General features: G+C 45.6%; 2 protein-coding genes across 8 annotated transcripts in view; both read right to left on the reverse strand.

Annotated features, from left to right (window-relative positions):
- LOC117225326 (uncharacterized) overlaps positions 1–6506 on the reverse strand; it is a 29319-nt gene extending 22813 nt beyond the window's left edge. Inside the window, exon 1 of the mRNA XM_076519446.1 lies at positions 5998–6506. The gene's annotated coding sequence lies outside the window, so the exon portion shown is untranslated. The remainder of the gene's footprint in view (positions 1–5997) is intronic.
- A 4209-nt stretch (positions 6507–10715) lies between these two features.
- LOC117225524 (uncharacterized) overlaps positions 10716–26119 on the reverse strand; it is a 121934-nt gene continuing 106530 nt past the window's right edge. For all 7 annotated transcript variants that reach the window (XM_076519270.1, XM_076519271.1, XM_076519269.1 and 4 more), the window contains 8 exons: positions 22196–22415; positions 19907–20142; positions 19364–19697; positions 19075–19289; positions 18734–18936; positions 18481–18653; positions 18239–18403; positions 10716–17640 (listed from right to left, as the gene is read on the reverse strand). In XM_076519270.1, coding sequence (XP_076375385.1) covers positions 17150–17640; positions 18239–18403; positions 18481–18653; positions 18734–18936; positions 19075–19289; positions 19364–19697; positions 19907–20142; positions 22196–22415 — 2037 coding nt within the window. In that variant the 3' untranslated portion in view covers positions 10716–17149. The remainder of the gene's footprint in view (positions 17641–18238; positions 18404–18480; positions 18654–18733; positions 18937–19074; positions 19290–19363; positions 19698–19906; positions 20143–22195; positions 22416–26119) is intronic.

Below are 26119 nucleotides of genomic sequence, written 5' to 3' on the forward strand. Positions count from 1 at the left end.
CCGATCCTTTCGCTCCGCCGGATCGACCGCAAGATGTCCGCCGTCTGGTTCCGATTCCGGTTCGACGCGATATCGGAACAATCCAGAAGCACCCGGCATGCCCGCCTCGATGCACTTCGCCATTCTTGGCCACGGTTTAGAACAATCGACGAAGACGCTCCGGTTTGTCACCGAACCAGAACAGTGTTGGGCGTCGCAGTAAATTCTCCTTAATTTTTCCTCGGCTTGCAAATAAAAGTGGATAATTTGGGAAGAGGAGATTCGATTATTTGCAACTCGTTTTTATACTTGTTGGCAGTCGGAAGCTATAAAAACGAGCCGCGAGACTCGAGTAATCGTATCTCCTCTTCCGAAATGATCCATTTTTGTTTACGAGCTGAAGGAAAATTCGGGAGAACTTACTGTATTTCGATGAAAAATTGCAACAGAGACTCCCTAATTCGAACATTTATTTTTATAATATTCTGGCATCTATTATATTGAATACGTTAAATAAATTTAAATACGTTATCATTTGGTAGAGAACTTGGATTAAATTATTCGATAATAAAATATTTGGTATCAGGATATTATGAAAATAAACCTCCTGATAAGAGAGTCTCTACTGTATTCAAATAACGATTCGAACATTATCTTTATTCGTTATTCGAACGTTCGAATGAAAAAAGGTATTCTCTTATCCGACGAATAAAGATACAGATAAAAGATGACAATATTATTCGACGCTACGTGTAAAATGCGCTTCGAATAAATTCTCGTCGAATGAAATTATTTATAAATAATAATAATAATATAAATAAATAAAAATATAAATAATAAAAATACTTCTTTTATTCGAACGTTCGAATAACGAATCAAATTTATCTTTTAATCGTCATGGGAAATTTGTATGTAGATAAACATTTTGCCCAACTCTGAACCAGAAGCTCGCTGGATCGCGCAATGTCAATAATTCCTCGTGTCGACTGCGCTTAACGAAGAACTCGATAAAAGTCGATAAGACTCGAAGGACCTTTTACAACGAGCATGGAATTGCGTCCAAGAAGTATACAGATTTGCAAGTTGTGCTGTTTTCTATCTACTACGAATTTCTATTCATCAGCAAACATTTCTGCTGCGCGAACGTTCATGAAACAGTTTCATCCGGCATCAACGAGAAGGAGTTCGAACGACGCCGAATATTTTTGATGAACAGATTTTCCTAGAACAGATTTTCTTCGGGTCTCAATTTTCTGCGCGCTCGACGGAAAATCGATGAACAACAAACAATAAGTGACGTACTCGAACGCATCGTCGTCGGCTGGATGCGGTTTGAAGAATTTAGAACACCGCAAAACGAAATGTTAGGATAGCGACACGTAAAAGGGCAAGGTTCATCGAGTATCGAGCGCCATCGTTAAAGTTGTTCCTTATCCGAGTCCTCCTAACCTCTCGGTTCTAAAAATGGCGGAAAAGTTGAAGAAAACCGAAAGACTGTTTTTAGATCCAGCCGGCTGTTTACTGGCGCAATAAGTACAGTAATTTCACCCTAATTCACTCATAGATTGCGCACAAAAATGGACAATTTGGGAAGAGGAGTTACGATCGTTCGAGCCTCGCGTCTCGTTTTCATAATTATTCATTGTCAACGATTATAAAAACGAGCTGCCAATATCAAATAATCGTATATCAAATATATATTTGATATTTGATATATATATCAAATAATATATCAAATATATATAATATAATATAATATAATATAATATAATATAATATAATATAATATAATATAATATAATATAATATAATATAATATAATATAATATAATATAATATAATATAATATAATATAATATAATATAATATAATATAATATAATATAGTATAATATAATATAATATAGTATAATATAATATAATATAATATTATATATATATCAAATAATCGCATCACCTGTTCCCAAATTGTTCTTTTTTTGTGCGCAATCAGAGCGCGAATTTCGAGAGAAATTACTTGTATTGAACTCGCGGAAGAGCGATGGCTGGCATGTTGGCACGACAAACAGAGAACCTACAATCGAATAAACCCATCGAATCGATGACTGATCAATGCCGGAAACTCGGCGGGAGCTTCTGGCTTTTCTGGATTCGAGAAACCTGTTAAAACAAGCTCGCAGAACCGTAAACAGTTCCGATTAACGATCCGCGAATTCAATCGCTCACGGTTGAAACAATATTCGTAAAATCATTGTTCATGGGGGGGGGGGGGCACGATCGAGTGCCAGCTGGTCGGTGGAAACGTTTGAACGATAGGTGACGTTTCGATATCGATAAGGCAGCGCGACGCGATAAGGTTTATTCTTATCTCCGGCAGCCAGATAATTAAATTTGGCTCGTGCCGCGTCACCGAGTTGAATAGAGATTATCGACCAGCACGGTTCGAAACCCTGCGGGCCGGGTATCGAGACCGACACTTGTTATCAGTTAATTATCGGCGGCCCGTGAATGTTAATTCGTCGGGGAATCGGCACGGACGAGCCTAGGACGCGAATCTCGCGGCCTAGGCCGTCGCCGCCATCTTTATATCTCGCGTCTGGAACCTGATTTGCGAGACACGAGCTCCATGCTCGCTCGCAAAATCAATGTTCGCGTTCAACGAATCGACTTCAGCGTGTTCCACGATTCTTGGGAAAGTTCGCTTTTCTGCGACTTTCTTCATTTCGCCATTTCCCTTTTTTCCACCAATCAGATCTTTCCAATGTTTATCCTCCGACGCGACGTCGCCGTTGCGGCGCGAATCAAATTGTTCGAAATTCAATTCCTTTCGTCAAGGTTATCCAACGATCTTCAACTTCGTTCTACCGACTCGTTGCAAGCAATCGAGACAATCCCTTTCGTCAGGCAGGATTCAGTTATTTTTAGCCTCGCCTGTTTTACCGACTCGCTCCATTTCAACGATTTTTCAATAACACATTTTATCGTTTAGTCCGCCGCGTTCTTCGACGGCGCGATGACATTTCCCCGGACATTTTGCGCGAACGAGTGGGAAAACAAACGTTGTCGCCGGCGCGGCCTAGAAATCCACGACGGAGGCTCGACGATCGTTTCGCCGGGCCGTCGATGTAATTGTCAGCTGTAATCGCGCTTTGTGTAAAGAATCTAGGGTACGGTAACCCCCGCGCGCGCTTGCAATTCCCAGGAAACCGCGAACGCGAACGCACGGCGGCCGCGGGTGACACACTATCCCACTTCTGATGACAATGACACAAAATGATCGACTCGCCACTGGCCACTGGGAAGGAAAATTTCGATCCGCCACGAAGGAATCGTCGTCCGAAAAGTTCGAGGAGAGGTCGCGACGAGGTCGCGGAACCGAAGACGGGTAACAAATGGTGCTCGGCTTATATTTAGAAGCCCCGAACCCCCATACAAAGCCTGGCGATCTTCTGGAAACGGCTCTGAAGCCGGTGGGAACACGCGCGAAACGAGTCGACTTGTAAAATCAGAAAACGGAGATATTGTTGAAGCCACCTGTACCGGAAACGGCTGGCTGCGAGCGTCATCGCCGATTCCGTTCGACGACGGGCCATCGAGGAGCAAGGCACGGGATCCCGAGTCGGACTGGCATTTCGGACGTAATTGAGAAACCTTCGGGCCAGGAGTATCGGTCTGATATCTGGTACAGTTGTCCAGCGGATTTCCGGCGAGGGCGCACGCGTAACGCCGGCACCGATGATGCTCGGGCCGAAGCTTCTCACCTGTCACGCTCGCCGCCGCGCGATTGAAGACCGTCGTCCAGCGTCGCCGCGATTCCGCTCTAGTTACCACGAAAATTCCCCGGCCGAGATCTGGAACCCTTTGAAAATCGACGGGAAAAAGAGATCGACGGCGAACCCAAGCACGCCGCCGAGGGAAAAAGAGAACGGGCCACGATATCGACCAAGCCAGTCCTCAATGGACAGCTTCATTATCGTCTTAGCAACGATCATCGCTGAGTCAGCTATGTTCACGAGGGTTTTTTTTCCCCAAGCTTTCCACGCAGAATTGTTGTCACCGGATGTCTTGTTTCGTATGACGCTTCGAATTGTTAACGAGAATGGCGACGAAGTAGACATTTCTCTTTCGTGTTACGATTAGACGCTTCGATTCCTTCGATCGCTCGGATTCGTAAAATTCGTCATTATTTATTCCTCGCGATCGACCAGATCTTCGATAAAATATTAATTCTTTTCAGCGCGTGGGAAGTCGACGAAATGGACAGCCAATGTCAGAAAATTCGGAACGAGTTTGCAGAAACTGTTCGCCTAAACTGCTGATTCTATAGCAATATTAGCCTTTTGTTGTATTAATTTGTAGTTGTATTAATTTGTTGTGTTAATATTAGCCTTTTGTTCTTCGTGAAAAATCGTAAAAAATGGGTTTTTAGCCGTATATACAAATAAGTAAATAAATTAAGAATTGAGTAAATGAATAAATCACTGTGTTCAGCGTGAGACCAGCTGATCCCGGAAACACCTAACGAAATGTCGCGTTTTCTGCGCCATTACCGGGCACTCGACCATGGAAAACCGGGTGCCAAGAATCTCCGTCACTCAAAAATAACTGCCTCGTCATTTTCGAAAACGCGAGAACGTCTTCGTCGCGGAACGTTCAGACACCTGTGGACTGGTGCTGCAGTATTGTTACCGAAATCTTTCAATTATTGCGCAACAATCGACGGAAATCTGTGCACGGAACGGTCTGTATACATTGGGGTTTCTGGACGACCTCGAGGTACCATCGCAGGATCGATTAACAACTTCGTCATCCGTTTTCGGACGAGAACGACCGCTTCATCTCCTGACGCTGTTAACCCTAGAAAGATAACCATATGACAACGTACGTAAAAGATAACCATACGCTTCAGAGGCGCATGCTTTTCTAAGGCGTCAATTTTATACTAACAATGGATATTTATTTAAGTTAATCTAGTCATTTTAAAGGTTTGACATTATTGTAAAAATAAAATGCATTTATATTATATTTTTTTATATTTTAAGTAATTTTAAACTTAAATCACTAGACCTCTATGAAAACGGTGCAGTCAGTTGTTTATTTCGCAGGCGCCTCTGCGACGTAGGTTATCTTTCTCGGGTTAAATCGACTACGCCGAACAGACGATACTCGTCTCGGAACGCGCCATGGCACCCTATAAACTAACGAATTTTCTCTGGAAGAGAGGCCTCCGTCAATATCCTCAATCCTTTCTCGAGCACCTTCGAGAAAAGCCGAGGACTAGGTCGAGGAGTTACACAATCGTGCTGGGGGATGGAGAGCCTCCTACCCTCGCAGAATAGCCGACAATGTTCATCGTACCCGAAGCAACCCCGGAAAAATCCGTGGACATACGAACGTTACGCGATCGCAACAAGAGGATGAAAAGTCTAGCAAGAATTTTCCTAGCGTCGTTTCGTAGCGTCCCCTTCGGAAAATCGCGGCGACCAAATCGTGGAGAGGGTAGGGGTTACACAATCGAAACAGCGAGCAGAATGAGGCGCGATTGGTTCGAGAAAAAGCCCGAGAGACAGCTCGGAGGAGCCGTCGCGGCGCGATCGATCGGGGAAATCGAGGAAGACCGTGAACCCTCCGAGATACCCTAAAAATCTATCGGCGGACGCCGCACAGTCCGGAGGACTCGAGACAAGAAGTCTGTCGAACAGGAAGACGCCGCACAGTTCGGAGAAGCTGGGTGTCGGGCTCGGCGTGTCTCTCGAGGCTGTTTCTCGCGGTGAAAAATTGGGGTGCGCGATCGACACGCGGCCTAATCGAGTCGAGTCGGGTCGAGTCGAGTCGGCTCTCCGGTATCTGGAGCGGATCAATCGCTGGTGGAAGCGTAGGTGTCGTAGGCCCCGCGTGCCTCTAGGCTAAACGTTCTCGCACACAGTTTGCATTCCGGGAGAGAAGCCCGTGCGACTTGGGGGTTGGTTGGTTGGTTGGTTAGTAATCGTCAGGCAGGCTCGCGTAATCATGTACTTACGATTCCAGCCTCGTCAGCCACATCGGTACGACGCACATTTTTTTCGAGTCATCCCGCGGGGTATCGAGACTCCTCTCTCTCTCTTTCTCTGTTCGCCGAGGCCCGGAGACGCCGATGGATGACACACACTTTTGGGAGCCGCGGGGGAGGGTCACACCGAGAAGAAGAACAGGTAGAGGAAAGGTGATTCGGGGGGACGGGGACGGTGATTCTTTCTCTTTCTCTCTCTTTTTCTCTTGCTCTCCCTCTCTCTCTCTCTCTCACTCTCTCGCTCTCTTTCGCTCTCTCTCTTTCTCTCTATCTCTCTCACTCTTCCCGTGTCCCCCTTTCTCGCGAAGACAGAGGATACCAGACGGAGCAAAACTGACGCGGAACGGTACCGAACTTCCGGAGCTATTGAGAGAGGGTTTCTTCAGGTTGGAGAGGCCGGTTGCTCTCTCTCCTGGCCTGGAAAACACGGAAACTACCGGGCGTAGAGAGCCGCGAAGGCCCTGCCGAAAGCGAAGCCGACTCACCTCGTACTCTCCTGCGGCTCGAGCTATTTCCAGCATCGATCCATCCGACTCGCGGAGAAGAAACATGCGCGTACAACTTGGACGCCCACCGACGCCCCCGGCGTCCCCGGCGCCCCTGCCTACGGACCCCCACCAGCGGTACACCACTCACCCTCCAGCTAGCGACGGCCTGAAAACCCGACGGTACGCGCGCGCCTACATTTCGGGATCGATTTCTTCCGACGAAATTACCGAGCCCTTTGTCGAACCGTCATTGGAGATTTCATGTGGTTATCTTCGTCTGCATCGACGTTTTAAACATTGTTCGCTCGATGACACTCTTGCGGGAGACGCGGTGCTCGGGGTGGAGGAGGGGGGAGGCAGTCTCCGCGGTGTCTTAGTAAGTCGGCTTCCGATAGACCGCCTCGGCCTTGGTCTTCGTCGAATTTCCGTCCACGATATCTCGGAGCCCTTTCGTCGAACTATCGTTGGACATTTTCTCTGGTTATTCTGTTGGAACATTTTCGAACCGATTCGTTGTACGACTGTTGTCGGTGTCGCAGGGATTGGTACTTCGACGCGTTCGGCGCCGGTCGAATACCGGTGACACTGATTTTTCACCGGTTTTGAACATTCATTTTCGTTGTAATTTATTCGAACGAACCGAATTTTGATCAGGATGGTTCGGATGCGAAAGGGTTCTAATGTTTATCCACTGCGGTAAATTTTGATTATTATTTATAATTTAAAACTTTAATAATTAAATATATTTAATTATTGTACAATATTATTCGGTTTAATCAATTGTGGACTCGTGGAGAAAGGGTTTTTATTATCGTTATTATTATTTATTCATTAATTAAATCAATTATTGCCTCCCTTTGTTATACATAATTGCTTGCATTGGTGATAAAATTATGGAATCAGCGTTTAAAGGTTGTTATTAATTAATTATTAATTAATCTTCGCAGAAGGGATAATAGAACATTTCAACGGTGTTGAAATTTTAAAATGATTCAGACGTTCCTTTTACTTTGAAACTGTGTCATGGTTGACTTTATTGAGGTCTTTGCTTGTATTAAATCTTCAAGCACAGGAGAGAACGATTCTATTTAAATAATACAATGGAATCCCGATTGTCCGGCACCGTTCGATTCCAATTCAATTGTAGTTTTATTCTTCTGCTAGTAAGTTTCGATTGAGACTTAAGAGAGTAAAATATAGTAAATCCTGACCTGAGAAAAGATATTTTGAGCACACGAGAATGTTCAGCGGAATTTTCTGCATCCGAATAATGCGAATAAAATGTATTTATTATTGCAAATATCTTGTACAGATGATTCTTGCCGCTTTTCCCATAAGAGACCGTGTTAAAAACGGCACGAATCAACCGTCCCTGTAAATGTAGAAATAGCGCCACTGCACGTAGTGGCAAAACGCTCAAACTATTAGCCAAATTACCAACAGTCGATTTCGCTGAACAGTTTGAGCGTTTTGCCACCAGTCCACTTGGCGCTGTACGGACCTCGAAACAAGCTTCGCTTTTTCTCCGCAAGGGGCGCTATAATCGCCCGCATATACACAATGCATTGTCGCCGAAAAACATTAATTATGGCAAAATTAGAATGTTACGATATAATCAAAGGTTACAGGACTGTTCAAGAGAATCTGCTGTACGAAATTCGTGCGAGAAAAGCTCCAAATTATCGGGAATATTTTAAGATAGAAGCTGTTAATTTTGAGAGAATTAACTTCTTTTTTATTTCCAGAAACCAGGCAGAGATTAAAAGATTCCCCAAGAGGGAAAGGATCCGAGAGTTCGACGGCAGCCTGTGTTAAAGGCTCAAAATTTCCGGAGTTCGCTTCGAAAGGATTTTTCGTTTCGTTGAACGCTTTCAAGTGCGCCCGACTTTTCATACATCCATCACGCGCCACCCTTTCGACATTGCCACTTTCTCGTAGGGGTGGTTCTCCCACGGCGAACGTTTCCGGACGAATTGAATACAGATGGGAGAAAAGATACTCGCGGCAATAAATAACCGTGAATGAAACCGTCGGGGTAGAACCGCGAAAATTTTGCGACTCCGCAATGCGATTACGCAACTCGCTAGTAAATATGACGAACGCTCCCCTTGCCAGAAATCTGGACACCTTATTCCTGCGATAAAACAATTAGCATAACTGACTGGTAATTCGAGAAAAATTTTACAAGCTTGAGACAATGAATTCCTTCGGATAAGAAATTCTGTTATTACAGCGAATATTATTAGCAAAAAGGTTAACAGAGTTAGTCTAGAGAGAATTTCTTTGTGCAAACTAATGTTAATTTAAAGCAGAAAAGAGCTTCGATCATTTCGCTGGTAGCGTTAGCATTGATTTAAAAATGAATCAAAGGTTGTCTATGCTAAGTAAGAACAGTAAAAAACGCGACAAGGAAAGAAATCTTATTTCCATTTCAAACGGGGAATAAAATAACCCAGGAAGATCGAGGGGAAAGATCGACAGACTTTTCCGGGATTCGATGCCAGCAGAAGGGGATGAGGGTGACGTAATCGAGATAGGGTGCCGTAACAATGAGTACACGCTCGAGTGTGAGCCTTTTGATAGGGCGTCGTATCTCGCCGCTGGGAAATGGGATAGGTCATGCGATTTCGTTCATTGCTGGCACCGAATTCATTTCGCAAGGGGTTGCAATGCTCCCGATACGCGTACAGGGTGTTCCAACAACACCCGGTACCTCTACAATCTATCTTTTACATCCGAGACTAAATCGTAATTACCAAATACAATTATTTCTTAACATGGACTCCACCTCGAAATAATTTTCAGAGGCAGAAGGAACAAACTTTAACGCACATTAGTTCCACCCCTATCTCGGCACCCCCCTCGTTTACCACCGAGTCTGTATTATCGTTCACATCTCCCCTAGGAATCGTGAATCACGAGCAATTTACAACCCGCAGTAACTTACAACCCCTTCTAGATCGAGTCGCGGCTCACCTGACGAATTTCCTTGCGTATCGTTATCCGACACTCTACGTGGAAATTATGTTCGTTGCTGAAAAATGAAGGGAGAACCGTGGTTCAGGCTAATTGGGAACACTTTCCTGATTAATCCATGCTAGGTTTTAGCGGTTGTTCTCTGCTCGTTGAAACGCTATTAACGAAGAAAAGGCTCGTTGGAACTGTTGATAATTAAATAATGCAAATAATCGAATTGCACGAATCGAAATGAATCGACGAACAAGGTGCGATGATTGAAACCTGGGTGTTTCACCTTGGGGGTTGCTCAGCGATGCGAGGGTGATGACTAAATTGCGGATTTTATGCATTTATGATCAAACTCGGCAGGTGTAATTTAAAGCAGCGAAAATATTAAAAGTAACTAACAATGTGGATGTATTAACACCTTACCACGATTTGACGAGTTCGACTTGTAGCAAAAATTTCGATTAATAATTCAAGTATGGACGTTATTCTGTTCTTTAAAATTGCAATGAAATTCTAGTCTTTTGTCATTGATATTTAACCCTTTGCACTCGAAATTTAAAATAGTTTCTTGGTCCTATAGTATTTTCATTTCATATAACTATAATAAATTTTGTGACTCAAGCAACACAGTTACACTTCGCAACGTTTTTCCTTTAAATATAAACAACTTCGATGATGTTAAAATCATTTTGTAACGTGATAAAACAATTTTTTATGGCGTCTCAGAGTCGCCACTCGAGAAATTATTGCAATCGAAAAATTTCTAATCGCGGTAACTGTGAAGAAAATGATTGTGTCAAGGGGTTGATGCGAACTTCGAAAAATGATCAAAAGAAGAAGAAAGCTTGTGATCGGCTCCTGCGTCTTGCAATTAATGCAGAGAATTTTTATTTCGCATAAAGGTCAGCAGTCTGGCGACGACGATGGAACATTGACACCACTCTGGCCGAATATTGCAAATATCTCCGCAATAACTGCAAAACGGATATTTCTACAACCGAAGCCCAGTCGTTTAGTCTTTTTGGAATCTAAATTGTCCACTTGTGAACTGCACGCTTCGATATGAAAGCGTCAGCTTTGGTCGATGTAAACCTCTAAAACTAATGTACGTATATGGTTTTCTTCTATGTGTGGGTCGTCATAGTGTGCGGCGATCCAGATCCTTCAGGATAAACTCCGATGGCGGCGGAGGGGAGCTCGGTCTCGGGCGTGGTGTGAAGCAGAGAAGCGACCTTAGAAATATTACAGTAACTTTTATTTAACGAAATATATAACAGAATATGGAGGAAACTGGAGGGAGTGGAACGGCGACGCTCACGCGAGATCGGGATATCTCGCCGGCCCTCGGGATCGAAGCTCTCGGCGCTCCTATACATATGTATACATATTCATGTCCTGTGTGCCTGTGTGTATGTATATAATATACGTCGCTAATCCTCCGACTCCTATTTACACAACGCCCTCTCTCCCGTATCCGGAACAACGATCTAAACGCGCGTATCCCGTTCGATCCCGAGGGTGATTCGCTCCAGAAAAACGAAACGCGTCTTTCTGTCTTCCTTCTTCTTCATCCGCTTCTTCTTTCTCACAAAACGCCGCGTAACTGCCTCCCGACGAATAAACGAAAACAGAGGAAAAAAAAACGACCCACGTTCCCGTGAGCATCACGCGGGTCGGTGATCGAGGCGACCATGCTGCTGCTCCCCGGGCGCGGAGGGTTTGCGGATCGCCGCGCCGCGCCGCGAACACCGGAAGCGAGTCGCGGCTCGGCGACACCCCGCACGCCCGAGGAACAACCGATTTCGCTTTTTAGAATGTTCCGCCGCGCGGTCGTGCGCTCTACCCTCGCGTTATTGCTAATTATACTGCTCGTCGATCGACCGCTAGGTCGGTAACCACCCCCGGAAGCGCGGCTCGCGGGCCGACCGATGATCCGTGAACACGGCCCGAGGACTCGCCCCGGCGAAAGTCGAGAGTTCCGGGAGAAAGCGAGGCTCTCCTGAACTTCGAACTCTCTCGAACTCCGGCATCGCGAGACTCCGGCGTCGTCGAAAGAAACGTTAGCGTTCCTCGCGTCGCGATCTTCAACTTCCCCGTAACTTTTTAAACCCTCGCACGACTGTTCGATCGATCTCGCGTCCGCCGGAGCCTCGTTCGGCCGATCCCGGGTCACTTGTGACCCGCGCGCTTCGATCACGCCGAAGACGCGCACGCGTTCGTCAGTCTGTCGCATATGTGCTCGGGCAAATTTGATTGCGAGCATCGCCGGAGAATTGAATTTCGCAGTGAAACACGTGTGAAGGTAATAATGGCGAGGCTGTTTATGGGTCATGAGTGACCCGCGAACCGCTTCAGATCGTTCGATGCCAATAAAATTGAATAACGAAAAAGCGAAAATGATTTTAACTGGCTTCGTGATCGTAAATCGGAGTGGTTTCGTGAACCCCGACGGAGCCATAAGTGCTTCAAGGGGGGGAGCGGGGGGCAAAGACCTCCGTTCTCTGAATTTCCGTAAACGGCGAACGCCACAGGTGAGCAGAAAGTTTCCGGTGCGCTCCCGGGGGAGCTATTGGCGACACGATTCCTCTATCTTTGTCTAAGGACACGGCAGAACGACGATTCGTAACTTGTAGAACCTTGAAAAAGGGGGATGCCCGGCGGGCTACCTGGCTGCGGCGCCCCCGAGAGCCTCTAAACACGTATACGAGTGAAAACGAGGAACCATGGTGCCAAGATTCAATTACGATTCAGCGCGTGGCGATCGACGAGCGCTCGTTTGGTTTTTAACCCCTCGACCGGGAGTATTTTCGATTGCGAACGCTCAGGAAGACGTAAAACAGTCGACTTGGAGTACCGTGAATAGAAAAATTTGATCGCAATCGGCGCGAATACGATGCACACCTCTGGCAGAATATATTATAATACATCAAATAAATTCAGTGTACGATGTGAAAATTGTACGTTTCCTGTGAGAAATATTTTCTTTGACCTTTTCACTGCTGCAGACGTATATTTACGATATGTCTATTATATCTATTATAATATATATTATATACATTATAGATTTTAATATGTTATATATTATAAATTATAATATATTATATATTATAGATTATAATATATTGTGTATTATAGATCATAATATATTATATATTATAGATTATAATATATTGTATATTATGGATTATAATATATTATATATCATAATATATTGTATATTATAGATTATAATATATTATATATCATAATATATTGTATATTATAGATTATAATATATTATATACTATAGATTGTACAATACATTGTATAATATAGATTATAATATATTATATATTATAGATTGTAATATATTGTATATTATAGATTATAATATATTATGTACTATAGATTATACAATATATTGTATATTATAGAGTATAATATATTATAGATTATAGATTATAATATATTATATGCTATAGATTACACAATATATTATATGTTATAGATTATAATATATATATTACAATGTTATAATATATTACAAACTATAATAGGTATAACGGACGTACCACAAATATACGCCAGCAGCAGTGAACAGATTAACCATAAATGAAATACTATCTCTTGTCAGGGTATTAAAATCTTTACACAACGGTCACGTGACGGCAGCCAGCACGTTCTTTCGTATTTAGTACAAAGATACGAGCATTTATCATTTTTCAAACGTTTTCTTTTCCTAATGTACACGAGACACCACTTTTTTATGTTTAATAAATGCTCAAGTAATTCAGTCGACAAGCATATTTACAATAGTTTGTTGCATTATTCTGCCAGGGATGGCGTTTCAATATGGACGACAACAAAGTGGAAGAATTATTGTTCGCTGTATTAAGTAGAAAATGAATAATTAGCGAGAGGTGACGGCAGCTGCGAACGACGAGAGAACTCGTCATCCCCGGTCGAAAGGTTAAAATAGGAAGCGGAAACGATCCGTTCCGACGGCCCCCGTCGCCGACGACGGCACGGGGGCAGACGATCTAACGCGACGGCGACGAGTCACGACTCTGATTTCATTTTCTTGTTTAAACACTAACACACCACCGATTTTCTAAGACGACCTTACACGACTCTCTACCGCATCTTATTGAATACAGTCGAACGAGGAAATCCGTGGCTTCCGCGGTTTCTTTTCGGTTAGGGGCAGAGTTTTGGCCCTCTAAGGGTGGTTGACCCCTTGCGCCGTGATATCGCGACAATCCTCGAACTGCCACCAAACATTTTCGTATCGAAATAAAATTCTATTTTCTCGTTACAGCCATCGTCGATTCAATAATATTTGAATTGTTGCCGGTCGAAACAATTATTTACAAAACCGCAATGTTGAAATTCTTAGAAGAAAACAGATAAAACTCGTGGACAAAGAGAGCGTGCCGCTTTAGGACGACTCACCCTATAGTTTCAACAGCACGTCTCCCAAATTATACCGTGTCTGGGAGGAAAAACTTCCCTTAAAACATCGAAATCACAGGGCAAGGGGTGAAGTAGAAATGCAGATGCATGGGGGTAAAATAATGACATCGATGAACGAACACGGAAGAAGGAGAGCTGGAGGTAACGAGCACCGCGAAATCATCCTGGCCTCCCCTGGACGAGGGGCTGGCCGTCGAGGGGGTTGTCGGGGGAGGAGTCAACAACGAGAGTCGATCTTAACAAAATACTCGCTGAATTTTGATATTCCTGTATCGCATCTTTCTCGCTCTCGCAGTGTACACTTGTGTGCTCCTGTATCTGTGTCCGTGTGTGTATGTTTAGCATGTACGTGTACTCGCGCGCGCGCGCGCGCGCGCGTGTGTGTGTGTGTGTGCGTATATACCGTACGTATATACAAAAACGTATATGCACCTATACATAGATAACGTATCTCTTTCAAAGTTGTACGTTTATTTTACACATAAAGTCGGCTGTTCGTCGGATAAACGGAATCATGCTGCTTTTCGTTCAATGTACAGAGAATGCCGACGGGCACCGGACGTTGCGTCACGCGCGTTTAGGATCCCCTCGCGGTCGCTCGGCTGCGGGTCCTCGTGCGAATTTAATCGCGTAAGCTTATTCCGTGAAAATCAGAATAACGGAAGCGTATCGTTTCGTTGGCAGTCAATTCATGTCGTAACACGCGTTCGATTGTATCTTAAAAGTGCGAAGGATTCCCCAGTCCGGACACGACGCGTCCGCGAAACAACTTCGAAGAGCATGCTGCATTTGGCAAGCTGCGAGAAATTATGCGAACACCCATAGGACTAATCGAAACAAGATTTCGCGAAAATTCACTAAACCCGACAGGCGAGAATTTGCCAAAAATTCCGCTAGCTGCACGAAGTTCCGCAGTCCGGGCGCGAAGAGGAACACGGTCCTCGGAGGACTCTGGAAACCGGAAGTCGCCGATGCCCGCCGGCCGCGCTCGAGAAAAAGAGTACGGGTCGCAGTAGCGAATCGAATAATCAGAATAACCAGAATGATAATAATAATTAGAATTAGGATAATAATAATAATTAGAATAATAAGAATAAGAGAATAATAATTAATTCGAATAACGACAATAATAATACTAAGGACAATAATAACGATAAACCTCTTATTCGTGATCTCTGTTTCTATACAAGTGCACAAATATTTACAGAAACAATGTAACGGCGGACACACGTGGTTTGGGTGTCGTTGAGCGTGTTCCGTAGACTTCCCGCCGCGTTTCTAGCCAATCCCGTTCTCGTTTCACGCGTCTCCCAATCCGAATTAGCGCGAGCCCGACCGGTCTCGACCTGGACAGGACAACAGCCTCGGGACGCCATTTTGGCACATCGTTACCATTCAAATTGGCACAACGTCCCGAGGCGTCGTCGACGATTTCGCGAATTCGATCGCGGCCGAGCCCGCCACTCTTTATCGTTCGGCTGGACTCTAAGCGACACCGAGATCGTGCCGCGCGACACTTCTCCTCTCCAACCGCGTCGCCGGACCGTCCTTTCGCATTTCCGCGCCGGGAACAAATACTGGCACAGACGTCAAGATCCAGATCGAGAATTTCCGTGTAAACTAGGAAGAAGAACGGTCCTCCCGCTCCGCCGTTGATCGCGGTGCTCTCCCGACATAATGATAGAAACGCTTCGAGTCGCCAAGAGAATGATTCAGGACCTCGCGGAAGAAGTAATAGTGACCTTAAGGAAGCTCCAGTTTATCTGGAAGTAGCTTCTCGAACGCCATAAACGCGTAACTTCTACATTCCAACGGCGAATAAATGGAGAATGGCGAGCGCGATGAGCAATTTAGAACCCAATTTCAAGATGGCGGACACTCTGGCGACCAACGGCGACCGAGGCGGACCGGAAGAAATTCGTAGAACCCTCCGGGGGGGATAGGTCAGAAATTCCTGGAGCCACGAGACCTGTATCTCAGCGGGTTCGACCCGTTAAACACCGTTGATTATTGCTAGTCGTAAACAAGTGGAAAATGAGCGGAAACGTTCGTCCGTTCGTTTGGCCGAGGAAGATACACCGGGTCGGCCGGTTTCGTCACCGTTCTCTCGAAAAGTCCGTTTTCACGCGGATTCGCACCACACGAGCCTAAGTCTATCGTATTTAACGAGGTCTACGGGCTGGAGGGGAGGGGGAGGGGTGGTTAGAGGGTGTACGACACACTTGTCTAAACAAACACGAGACAGAGAAAGAGATAGAGGGGACGAGGGGAAAGAGATGCCGGGAGAGACAGAGGGTAGAAAGAGACAGTGGGGGGTGTCTACGACGAACGATGAATGGGGGTGGTGGTTGGTTTCATGGGAATTCCGTGTTCACGAGGAACGCGGTCACGTCGAGTCCCTTCCGGCTTGGAACGCGGCAAACAGGAGCTCGTGCCGGGTCCTCAAGTTCCTAGACGATTCGAGAACGCTCCTGATTGCCCTAGATGGCTGGTGGTTCGGTATCGCTCGCGGCCGTGTCCGGCAGGAAGTCGGTGAGTTGCTGAAAGAAGGCCGATCTCTTTCAGGATTCATCTTTGGGAAAAAACGTTTGTGTATCTTACGCGGAGCTGCGACGGTTTTCCCTTGGGATCGGATATCGTTCGCGAGTTAAAACTAGGTGTCCCGAGCCAGCCTCGAGCCAGAGGGCCCAGCGACGGAGGTGCCGAAGCTCGAGGAGGACTCGCGGAAGCGAGATCCTGAGGGTCGCGTGGAGCGCGGTCGTGACCGTCTGCAGGATTCGACTCCAAGGTTGTGGCGCCTCGTGTTTTCCGAGGCCCGGTCGAGGAACGAAGAGTCGCGACACGACGGGTGCTGGGGCTCGTGGACGCTGGAGACGTCGGCGACGATCCTCGAAGAACATCTGATGGCAACGACGAATGCAACACGGAAGACTACGCCGAAACCAGCGGTACTTGGAGTACGATAGTCTGGCAACGAGTGTTTTGATACGCGCGCGTGTACGAAACGTAATATTGTATAACAGGCACCAGATAGAAGAACGAGTCCTTTGAGGAGCCTCGGGTTAGCCTTTGGAGCTTGCTCTTTCATTTCCGCTGTGCTACTGGCCCTCTCCGCGCCTCGCGGCAAGCCCCGCGAGGCTGCTAGACCCGGTCCGCGCGGGGTGTCTAGACCTGGTTTTAAAGGGTGGCTCGCGCTCGGAAGCTGGCTTCTCTCGTTAATCTATCCAGGACGCGGGGACCCATTGCGGCTCCCTCTCCAGGGAGTTGATCTCCGTCAGCAGATCGTTGTACGCTCGATCCGTGTCGGTGTTTATGATGATCATGTCGAACAGGTGGCCGTACTTGTCCTCCATCTCCCGCGCCTTCTCGATGATGTCCTTCAGCTCCTCCTCCTTGAAGCTCTCGTTGTTCTTGATCCTCTTCTGCCGGAGCTTCTCCAGGCTCGGCGGCGCGACGAACACCACGTAAGGCTTCAGGTCCGAGTTACGGAGGATCTTCAGGCTCTGCGGGTGCAGGTTCAGAACACAGATTTTCCCGGAGTTCACCACGGTCCGTATCGCCTCCACTGACGTGCCGTAGTACGCCTTCTCGTATTCACCGTGCTCGACGAACTTCCGGCCGAGGATGTCCGACTCGAACTGAGACCGAGAGATAAAGTGGTAGTCCTGTCCGTCTACTTCCGAGTCCTTCCGGGGACGACTCGTGTCTGGAATAAAGGATTCTTGCCAGTGCGGTGTAGCGAGGAGACCGCGAACCGGTGAATTATTCACCGAACAAGCCACGGCTAAGCGCTTATCGATATTAAACGTTTGCCTTATAATTCAGTATCGTGGTTTCCGATGAAAATTTAGTAAACCGATCCTGCAGTTAGCTGTGTTCATCCCTTACACAATAATGTTACGCTGAACCTGATCTTATATTGAATACGAATGTTATCCTAAATCGCATCAAACTTCGAATCTTCTCTTATCAATATCCGGAGATGAAAATAAATGAAGCCGTACAGTTGACAAAAATTGTCTAAAATTGTAGCGCAAAGGGTTCAAACGTGCAGAAACTGAGGGATTGAATGTCTACGTTGTCGGTCAGAATAGACGACGGGATCCCGTGGTAGTCATTTTAACTCTTCGAGAGAAAGCAGCGCGGCTAATACCTAAATACGATCAACCTAATCCCTCGTTAGTGTGTTTACCACGGTCTCGGCTTGTTCAGCAATATCGATCAACGAAATCGCGTGCATCCCTTGCGAGTCTCGTGGAACGAGCGCGTCTCTAGGGTGATTTGTATGGGTTTGAACGGCTTACGAGGAATTGCCGCTGCAAAACGCTCGCTGTCCTGCATCAGTCTCTGTCTCAGCTCGTGTCTGCCAATGTTCGGTGGCCCGATTAGGACGATCGGTCTCTTGTGGTTCGCCCTGGGATAGTACAACGCGACTTCCTCGTACGTTAGCACCTCCTCGCTGTCGTAATCTAAACGGGACGCGTGAACGGGAGACATTAGTAGACCGGAAACATTAGAGCCCGCTATCATCCCCCCCGATATCTACCGTCGATGGCAGTCGTTGCGTAATGCGGATAACCGTCGTCGTTGTAATTCGCCCCGAATTTGTTTCGCTTCTTCTTCTTCGGATTCTTCCGGGCGCAGAGCAGCGTGCTGGACTTCTTCGAGCTGCGCACGGTCGATTTGTCGCCGGCGATCGTCTGCTTCATCGACTCTCGCCTAAGCAGACCAGGCAAAGGTCAAGCGAAATGTCAGGGACGATTAATTCCAGGCTGGCGCCGGAAGATCGATCGACTTACTGGTTCTGGAAGGCTTTGCTGGGGATGAGACCGGCCAGGGTTTGATCCTCCTCGCCTTCTCTGTACGCCTGCCACCAGTTCGGATCCTCCTGCGAGATCACGTGCAGCACGTCGCCCTTCTGGAAGCTGACGCCCAATTCTCGACAGGGTATATAAGGGTCCTCTTCGGGATCGTAATCGAAGTGCGCTCGTATGTGCTGTATCTGGAAATGACGCAGCCTCTGTTAGCCCAAAATCGACCAGACATTTAGATTACGCTTAGAATTAGATATATTCCCTCTCTAAATTACTGAATAAACATCCATTTAATAGATCGTACGAGCAGGAGAACGTTCAGCTACCTGGTTGTTGTCGTCTCTTCGACTCGACAGGTTGTTCCAGTGACTCGAGGGAGCTGGCAACACCAAGAAGGTCAGACTGCCCTGCATCCCCGCCAGGATGTCGCAGACCTCGTTCACACTTTTCCCGCGCATCTCGACGCCGTTCACCTCAAGGACCTCGTCGCCTTCGTGAAGAAGGCCCGACTTGTCCGCAGCCCCGCCTCGTACCACGCGACCTACGATCGTCGTTCGATTAAAAACTGTTGCACTTTCGAGTCGCCGAAAGGAAAAGTCGTCTAGGAAAAGTTACCTATAATGACAGCGTCGCCCTCGTTTCTAACGGTAGCACCCAAGGGTTCGTTCGTCTTCTCGATCCGGATGACTTTAATGTTGTCCACCGCCCTGGTCCCACCTCTCCAGCTGGACGTAGGGCTGGGAGGTCCGCTGGGCGACGATGACGACGGGCTCTGCTTCCTCTGCTGGCCGTCGACGTAGGAGACGATCGAATCGTGCGCGAGCAGCAGCGCCTCCATGTCGTAGCTCGTCAGGATTCCGTTCAGCTCCTCGACGGCCGTTATCGTTTCCGCTCCGCCGACACCTGTTGCCGTCGACGACGATTGCCACTTCTCCAGAATCTCCACGCACTAAAACAACAATTCGCCGTAACGAGCTCGTTACTTTAGAGATCGCGGTCTGGCTGGACGGGGAACAAATGGCCGAGAGAGGCACCCGAGGAACGCGCAACCGTGTCAACCGTCGTGGCAATCGGTGCGTGGCTGTTAACAGGACAGCTGAAAATAGCCTGTCGAGACCATTTGTCTTCCATCGCGGAGCGGAAATTGGGTTTACGCACATCCCGGGCCAACGTGGACGCGTCCTCCGTGTGGTGCTTCAGAACTTTGTTCGATCGCAGCTTGCTCTTCAAGGCGTGATGGGTGGCCAGGGCGGAGGCGAATCGGTTCTGGACCAACAGGGTTCGCACAGCTTCGAGTTCCGCTTCGACGCCGGGCCCCGAGATTCCCAGGGCGCCGGAAATGCTGCGCAGCTGGAGCTGTAACCTCTCCAGGATCGCCACCACCTCTCCGTACGCTGAAATAATGCACACAAGGTTTAGTCGGACATTCTTCGGGGTCTGACAGAACCTTTAATTTAACATTCCAAGTGCGACATTCGATTTTACTCGTATTTTTCGCAGCTATCCTATCGCAGATCCTTCATTTCGAAGCGTCTTCCTCGACAACATTGTAACAATTAGAGCACTGATTTAGGTTGACTCGATTTTAGATCCTCTGCTCGAGTGGATCGTGCCTGGGAAAGCTAATTACTCGAAAGCGCTACGAAATTCGGCAAGATTTCGGTTCCAGAGCAAGATGGCGGCGCCCTTAGGAACCCTCGGCGCAACGATCCCATGAATCTTGAGAGCAAAACGTGAAAAAGGGCCGACGATCGAGTTATGTAGATATAAGCAGGGTCTTATAGTTGCCCTAATAGGGCAACGAGTGTCGTTAGCTCGCCATCGAGTCAAGAGGCTACGACGACGAGGGTGGTGTATAGTACACTGTTTCAGGAAAAGATGATCTCCTTAAGAGACGGGACGAGATAAAATTCCGTGAAAAATGTCCCGACAAAGTTTCGCAGTCAGGCAAACGTGCATTTCGCCGTCCATACTCGAACCAAATCCCGCTCCCTATCTTCAAAGAGCAAAGACACGATCTCTAGCTACGAGGGCCGCAAAGATGGCCGCCATCTTGAGAGCTCTGGCGCCTGGCGCGTCCGATAGCGTCTCCAATTATCTCGAAACTGAACACGATCTTTAACTATTGCACTTGTACGAGATAGTATTTTTTTGCACGAGTCTCTTTGCTTTCTAAGTAATCAAGAAAATTGACTCGAATGTTATCACAAAATTTGTATTAGTTAGTTTTTATTAGAAATTATTTCAACAAATTATTATATGGAGGCGATTCGATGATGATTTTAATTGACATTAGTTTAGTGGGTTGAGTACACTTTTAGTTGAACAGAAATGTTACGAGTTTGTTCGTTACTTAAATTTTATTACTTTTTGTTTCGTTACTTAAATTTAATTAAAAAATTACTGAGGGTTGTGTACGATTTATGTTATAGAGTATAATATAAATTTAAATCAAGAATTAATAAATTAATTGAATTATAGGTATGAGGTTAGTTGTAAGATTTTGTTCATAAACAAAATTTATGTTTAATTTAGAATTTGAATAATTTGAATAATACGGTATGAAAATTGAATTTAGCATTTAAGTGACAGTTTGCATTTGATATTTAAATTAAATAGTGGTTAGTTTAGTGCCAGCATCAGCGGTTAAACTATTATTACAAATTAATTTATATAATTTTTTTTAATTTTAATAGTATAAATAATCATACTAACTCGTAACCTAATGCAGGCGTAGCTTACAACTCCTGTAACAATTTCTCGACCGAATTTGCACTGTCAGAGTAGAATTTCAATTCTTTTTGGCTTACGATTTTCAGCTAGAATCAGCTACAGCCGAGTTTAGGCCGATTTTCGACGAATTTGAGTGACAGTTTGCATTTGATATTTAAATTAAATAGTGGTTAGTTTAGTGCCAGCATCAGCGGTTAAACTATTATTACAAATTAATTTATATAATTTTTTTTAATTTTAATAGTATAAATAATCATACTAACTCGTAACCTAATGCAGGCGTAGCTTACAACTCCTGTAACAATTTCTCGACCGAATTTGCACTGTCAGAGTAGAATTTCAATTCTTTTTGGCTTACGATTTTCAGCTAGAATCAGCTACAGCCGAGTTTAGGCCGATTTTCGACGAATTTGAGTGACAGTTTGCATTTGATATTTAAATTAAATAGTGGTTAGTTTAGTGCCAGCATCAGCGGTTAAACTATTATTACAAATTAATTTATATAATTTTTTTTAATTTTAATAGTATAAATAATCATACTAACTCGTAACCTAATGCAGGCGTAGCTTACAACTCCTATAACAATTTCTCGATCGACTTTGCACTGTCGGAGTAGAACTTCAATTTTTTTTGGCTTACGATTTTCAGCTAGAGTCAGCTACGGCCGAGTTTAGGCCGATTTTCGACGAATTTCACGCGAGCGATGTGACTTACTGAGGGGCCTGGGAGGCTCCTCGACGTCCTGCACCGTTTTCGCGAAGACATGGCTGGGTCTGGCGACGGTGGTCACCTCGTCCTGCGCGTAAGCAGGATTCTCCTGGCCCGCGAGGCTGGTCGCGTGGCTCTCCAACGCCTGGAGCTTCGTCGATCCTCGTAGCGATCGATTGAGTATCTCCTGCCTCTCCTCCTCATCCTTCCGTTTCCGCAGCTGCTCCTATAATCAGATCATCGATTTACGGTCTTTCTGGCGACCTCGCGGGCGGGGGCCAGATCCGACAATTTCCTGGGACTGCGGACTTCTTAATTCGATCTTCCATCGGGCTGCGACGCGGAACATCTCATCGTTGCTCGAGAAAGAGAAAGAGTGAGACAAAGAGAGAGAGAGAGAAAGAGAGAGAGAAAGAGTGAGAGAAAGACATTCACAGAAAAATATAGGGGGGACAGAGACACCGGTGGGGAACATTTAATTACCTTACCTCGTAACCAACGATTTACGTAATTTCGCCGAGATAATCGGGCCACGAACATCGATCGGACATATAGGAAGACGTTCACGCGGAAACTGAGAACGAGTTTATTTCGAGAATCAGGTCGGCGAACCCGGAACATTATGAAACTTCGCGTTGAATTATCGATAACATAATCCTATTTTTAGTTTGCTTTTCGTTTAGTCGTCTCGAAGGGGGTGAACCGACCCTTGGAAAAATCGCAGAATTTTCTCGTTCGTGACTTTAATTCTCGCCGCACCACGCCCGGGTCTTTTCAGGTCCGGAACTCGAGGCCAAACTTGACCGTTTGACACTTGATGCCCTCTGCCGTTTGTTTATGTTCGAGCGATAACGAATCTTTTTATGCACTCGCGTTGTTCAATTATGTGATTAGCACAACTCTCCGTGGAGATTTAAGGAAAAAAAAGAAGTGGACGCAGGGGAACAGAAGCAACCTAAAATGATCGGAGGAAGTACGGACAATCGAAGCGTGTCTTTCGGATGAAAATTCTGCGACTTCAACAGGGAGAGAGAGAAAGAGAGAGAGAGAGAGAGAGTAAGTTCATCCTCAGAAATCTATTGTCGAAGAAGAAAGCGAATTGCGTTACGGACCAGTGACTCAACGAATTCCAAGGTTTCCTAGATTTCCGGGTTTCCGAACCTGGCGAGATCGGACGTGAATCGACTGCCGTATCGAACTGGTCACGACCCGACCGACACAATTGGGCATTATGCTCGCCCTAGGGCGCATAGCTGGCAATAGCATGAGAAACGAGCGTTGCGCCGATCGCGTCCTTGGACCTTGCGTTTACCTACCTCGTTTCCCACGCATCTCGTGGCCGGTACGCTCGGCGAAACAGGCAGAACAAGGCAGAACAAGGCAGAACAAGACAGAACAGACACCGGCAACAACGACGAGGCAGAACCGTAAGGGCGTAAACGGCGAATGAGGGCGGTCGCACAGTGCGGCCGTCAACGGACAAAATACAAAAAAGTCACCGCTTCGTTCAAAACTATGTGCACGATGCGTGAAAATGTCTAAATAATCATATTGAGCAACAGAATGTTCAAAAACTTTAGCCAGAGATTAACTTCGAGCGAGAGTTCCCCGAGCGAATGCAGTAATTTCTCCCTAATTCGCGCTCAGATTGCAGACAGAAATGGACAATTTCGGAAGAGGCTTGTTTTTACAGTTACCGATTTTGTCAACAACTATAAAAACGAACCGTGAGGCTCGGATAATCGTGTCTCCTCTCCCAAATTGTCCATTTTTGTGCGCAATCTGAGCGCGAATTAGGGAGAAATTACCGTATTAGGAAGATCATATGCACTGTCTTATGAACAAAGGGCAGCTTTACGAAGTGGTCTTTATAAAAAATGATGGAATTTATAGAAATTTTATAGTACTTATATGCAATACAATAATTGACCCGAAATGAAATAATCAAGTTCGATTTATTTGTTCACACTTTTGATAAGGTCTGAAGAAAAAAAACGGCTCAAAATATCACGGAATTCCTGCTCCGACATATTCGTCGGACAGTATATTTTGATATTATAAAAACTTTTTGCGCGCGAAAGGTTGCCGATCTTCGGAGTTATTTAACAAAATACGTAGCCATGGCCGGTCCACGAATTTTCAGGCGCCGACGCAAAATTCATGAAAAATTCTTTCGGACAAAATATTATTCGGCTAACAATAAATCGTGTTCATGAAAATTCGTGTGAAAGTTCTCATTCGATAAAGAGATAGAGGCGACCAGATTTTCTGTTATGAAGTCATACAATCTTTTTGCGCAAATCGTTGCGCAAATGGACAAATTATTAAGACATTTCGTTCGAAAATCGATTTGCTTCGAAGTTATGATTTTTGTCCGAAAATTATGATTTTTATCTCGTATAAACGGCGCACTGTGCGGCGGTGAACATCTATGGCGGAGCGTGACGCGCTCTATCCGACTATCAAGCAAGCAAACCCGCCGATCGGCGACGCTCGCCGGATCGCAGCGAAGCGGAATGCGAGCCTCGCGAAAATTAAATCGATCCGTTCTATCTGCGGCAATAAATTCGGCCGGGAATCGGCGCGATATCGTGCCCCGGCGAACCTCGATTCACGATCGACGCCCACCGGCCGATAAAGCCCGGAAAAATGCTCTGCGAACGCGTCGCCCGGCCGATTTATGTAACAACGCCCGGGCAGAAATACTTGGACGAAGCCCCGGTCACTCTCGCTGCAACCGGAGTAAGGCTTCGCCAGCGTCACCTCGTACCGATTCGATGGATTTCCTTCGACTACGGCTGGGAATCAGAGCCCCGCACTTGAATCCTGGGTATAGGGAAGCTCGAACAGAAAGGGTGATCAACGAGTGGCTACCTATGCTATCCGACCAGCTTCGTTATTTTTAACGGCGGTCGGACGGAGAATTGTTATTGACGATATTCGGCCAGACTCCAAAAGGGTGCTCTTTGGGAATTTTTCGAAGAGTAACTCGACAAGGTGACTCTTTTCTTTTTAACACGTTCCCTGCCAGACCGTTTTTTGAAGACTTTCCGTTCAAGCCGCGTGGGGCGTATGCGCCCCACGCTTTACATTTGTATTATTTTGTTTCTGGCGTATGCTTTACAATAATTAAAATAGTGCAAAAATCATAATTATCAAGGAAAGGTTGTATAGTTTAACACGCATAACACAGCAAACCAATAAATTTATTTTTCTAGGAATTACTTTAACAAATACCTGGCTGATCATTATTATGCCAAGCGAGTTGCATCCTCACATATAATTTTTTTTATCATGCCTATATTAGTTTAAAATATAACATTTTAGTTAAATTCAAGTTTGTATGCGATTACAAAGGGATGTTACGATGAACTTTGTTAAAACATGGCAAACATAAGTGTGGTTTATCCACACAACTATCGCAGAATGTTACAACTTTTACAGTACTATAGAACTATAAATCAATCCCAGCTTCAGTGAAGCAGTAAGTATTGTGTCAACGACACGCGAATAAATGACTGATCGGAATAAGAGAAATGCAGTTAAAACAAGTTACAGTAAAGAAAAATTGCCCATCACGCCGCGTGGGGCGTATACGCCCCACGATTAAATGAGGGCATCAGCAATAGTATTAAGATGTCCATAATTGACTGCATAATGAATTTTTAAAAAATTCTTCATTTTACAATGATAATACCAAATGGCTTGAACGGAAAGTTCAGCGTGGGGCGTATACGCCCCACGCGGCAGGGAACGTGTTAATTTAGTGTTCAAGGTCAGGTCACTCTAATTAGGTTGATAGTAGACCGCGGTTCTCTGTGCGAAATAACAAATTTTAAAAGTCGATTGTGTAAGAAACAGAAATAAAAATAAAAATAAATTGTTTCTTTTAATAATTTTTATAAATTGAGAGCGGTGTCACAATGTTAT

The sequence above is a fragment of the Megalopta genalis genome, chromosome 2 (assembly GCF_051020955.1).
Source record: "Megalopta genalis isolate 19385.01 chromosome 2, iyMegGena1_principal, whole genome shotgun sequence".
Classification (NCBI taxonomy): Eukaryota; Metazoa; Arthropoda; class Insecta; order Hymenoptera; family Halictidae; genus Megalopta; species Megalopta genalis.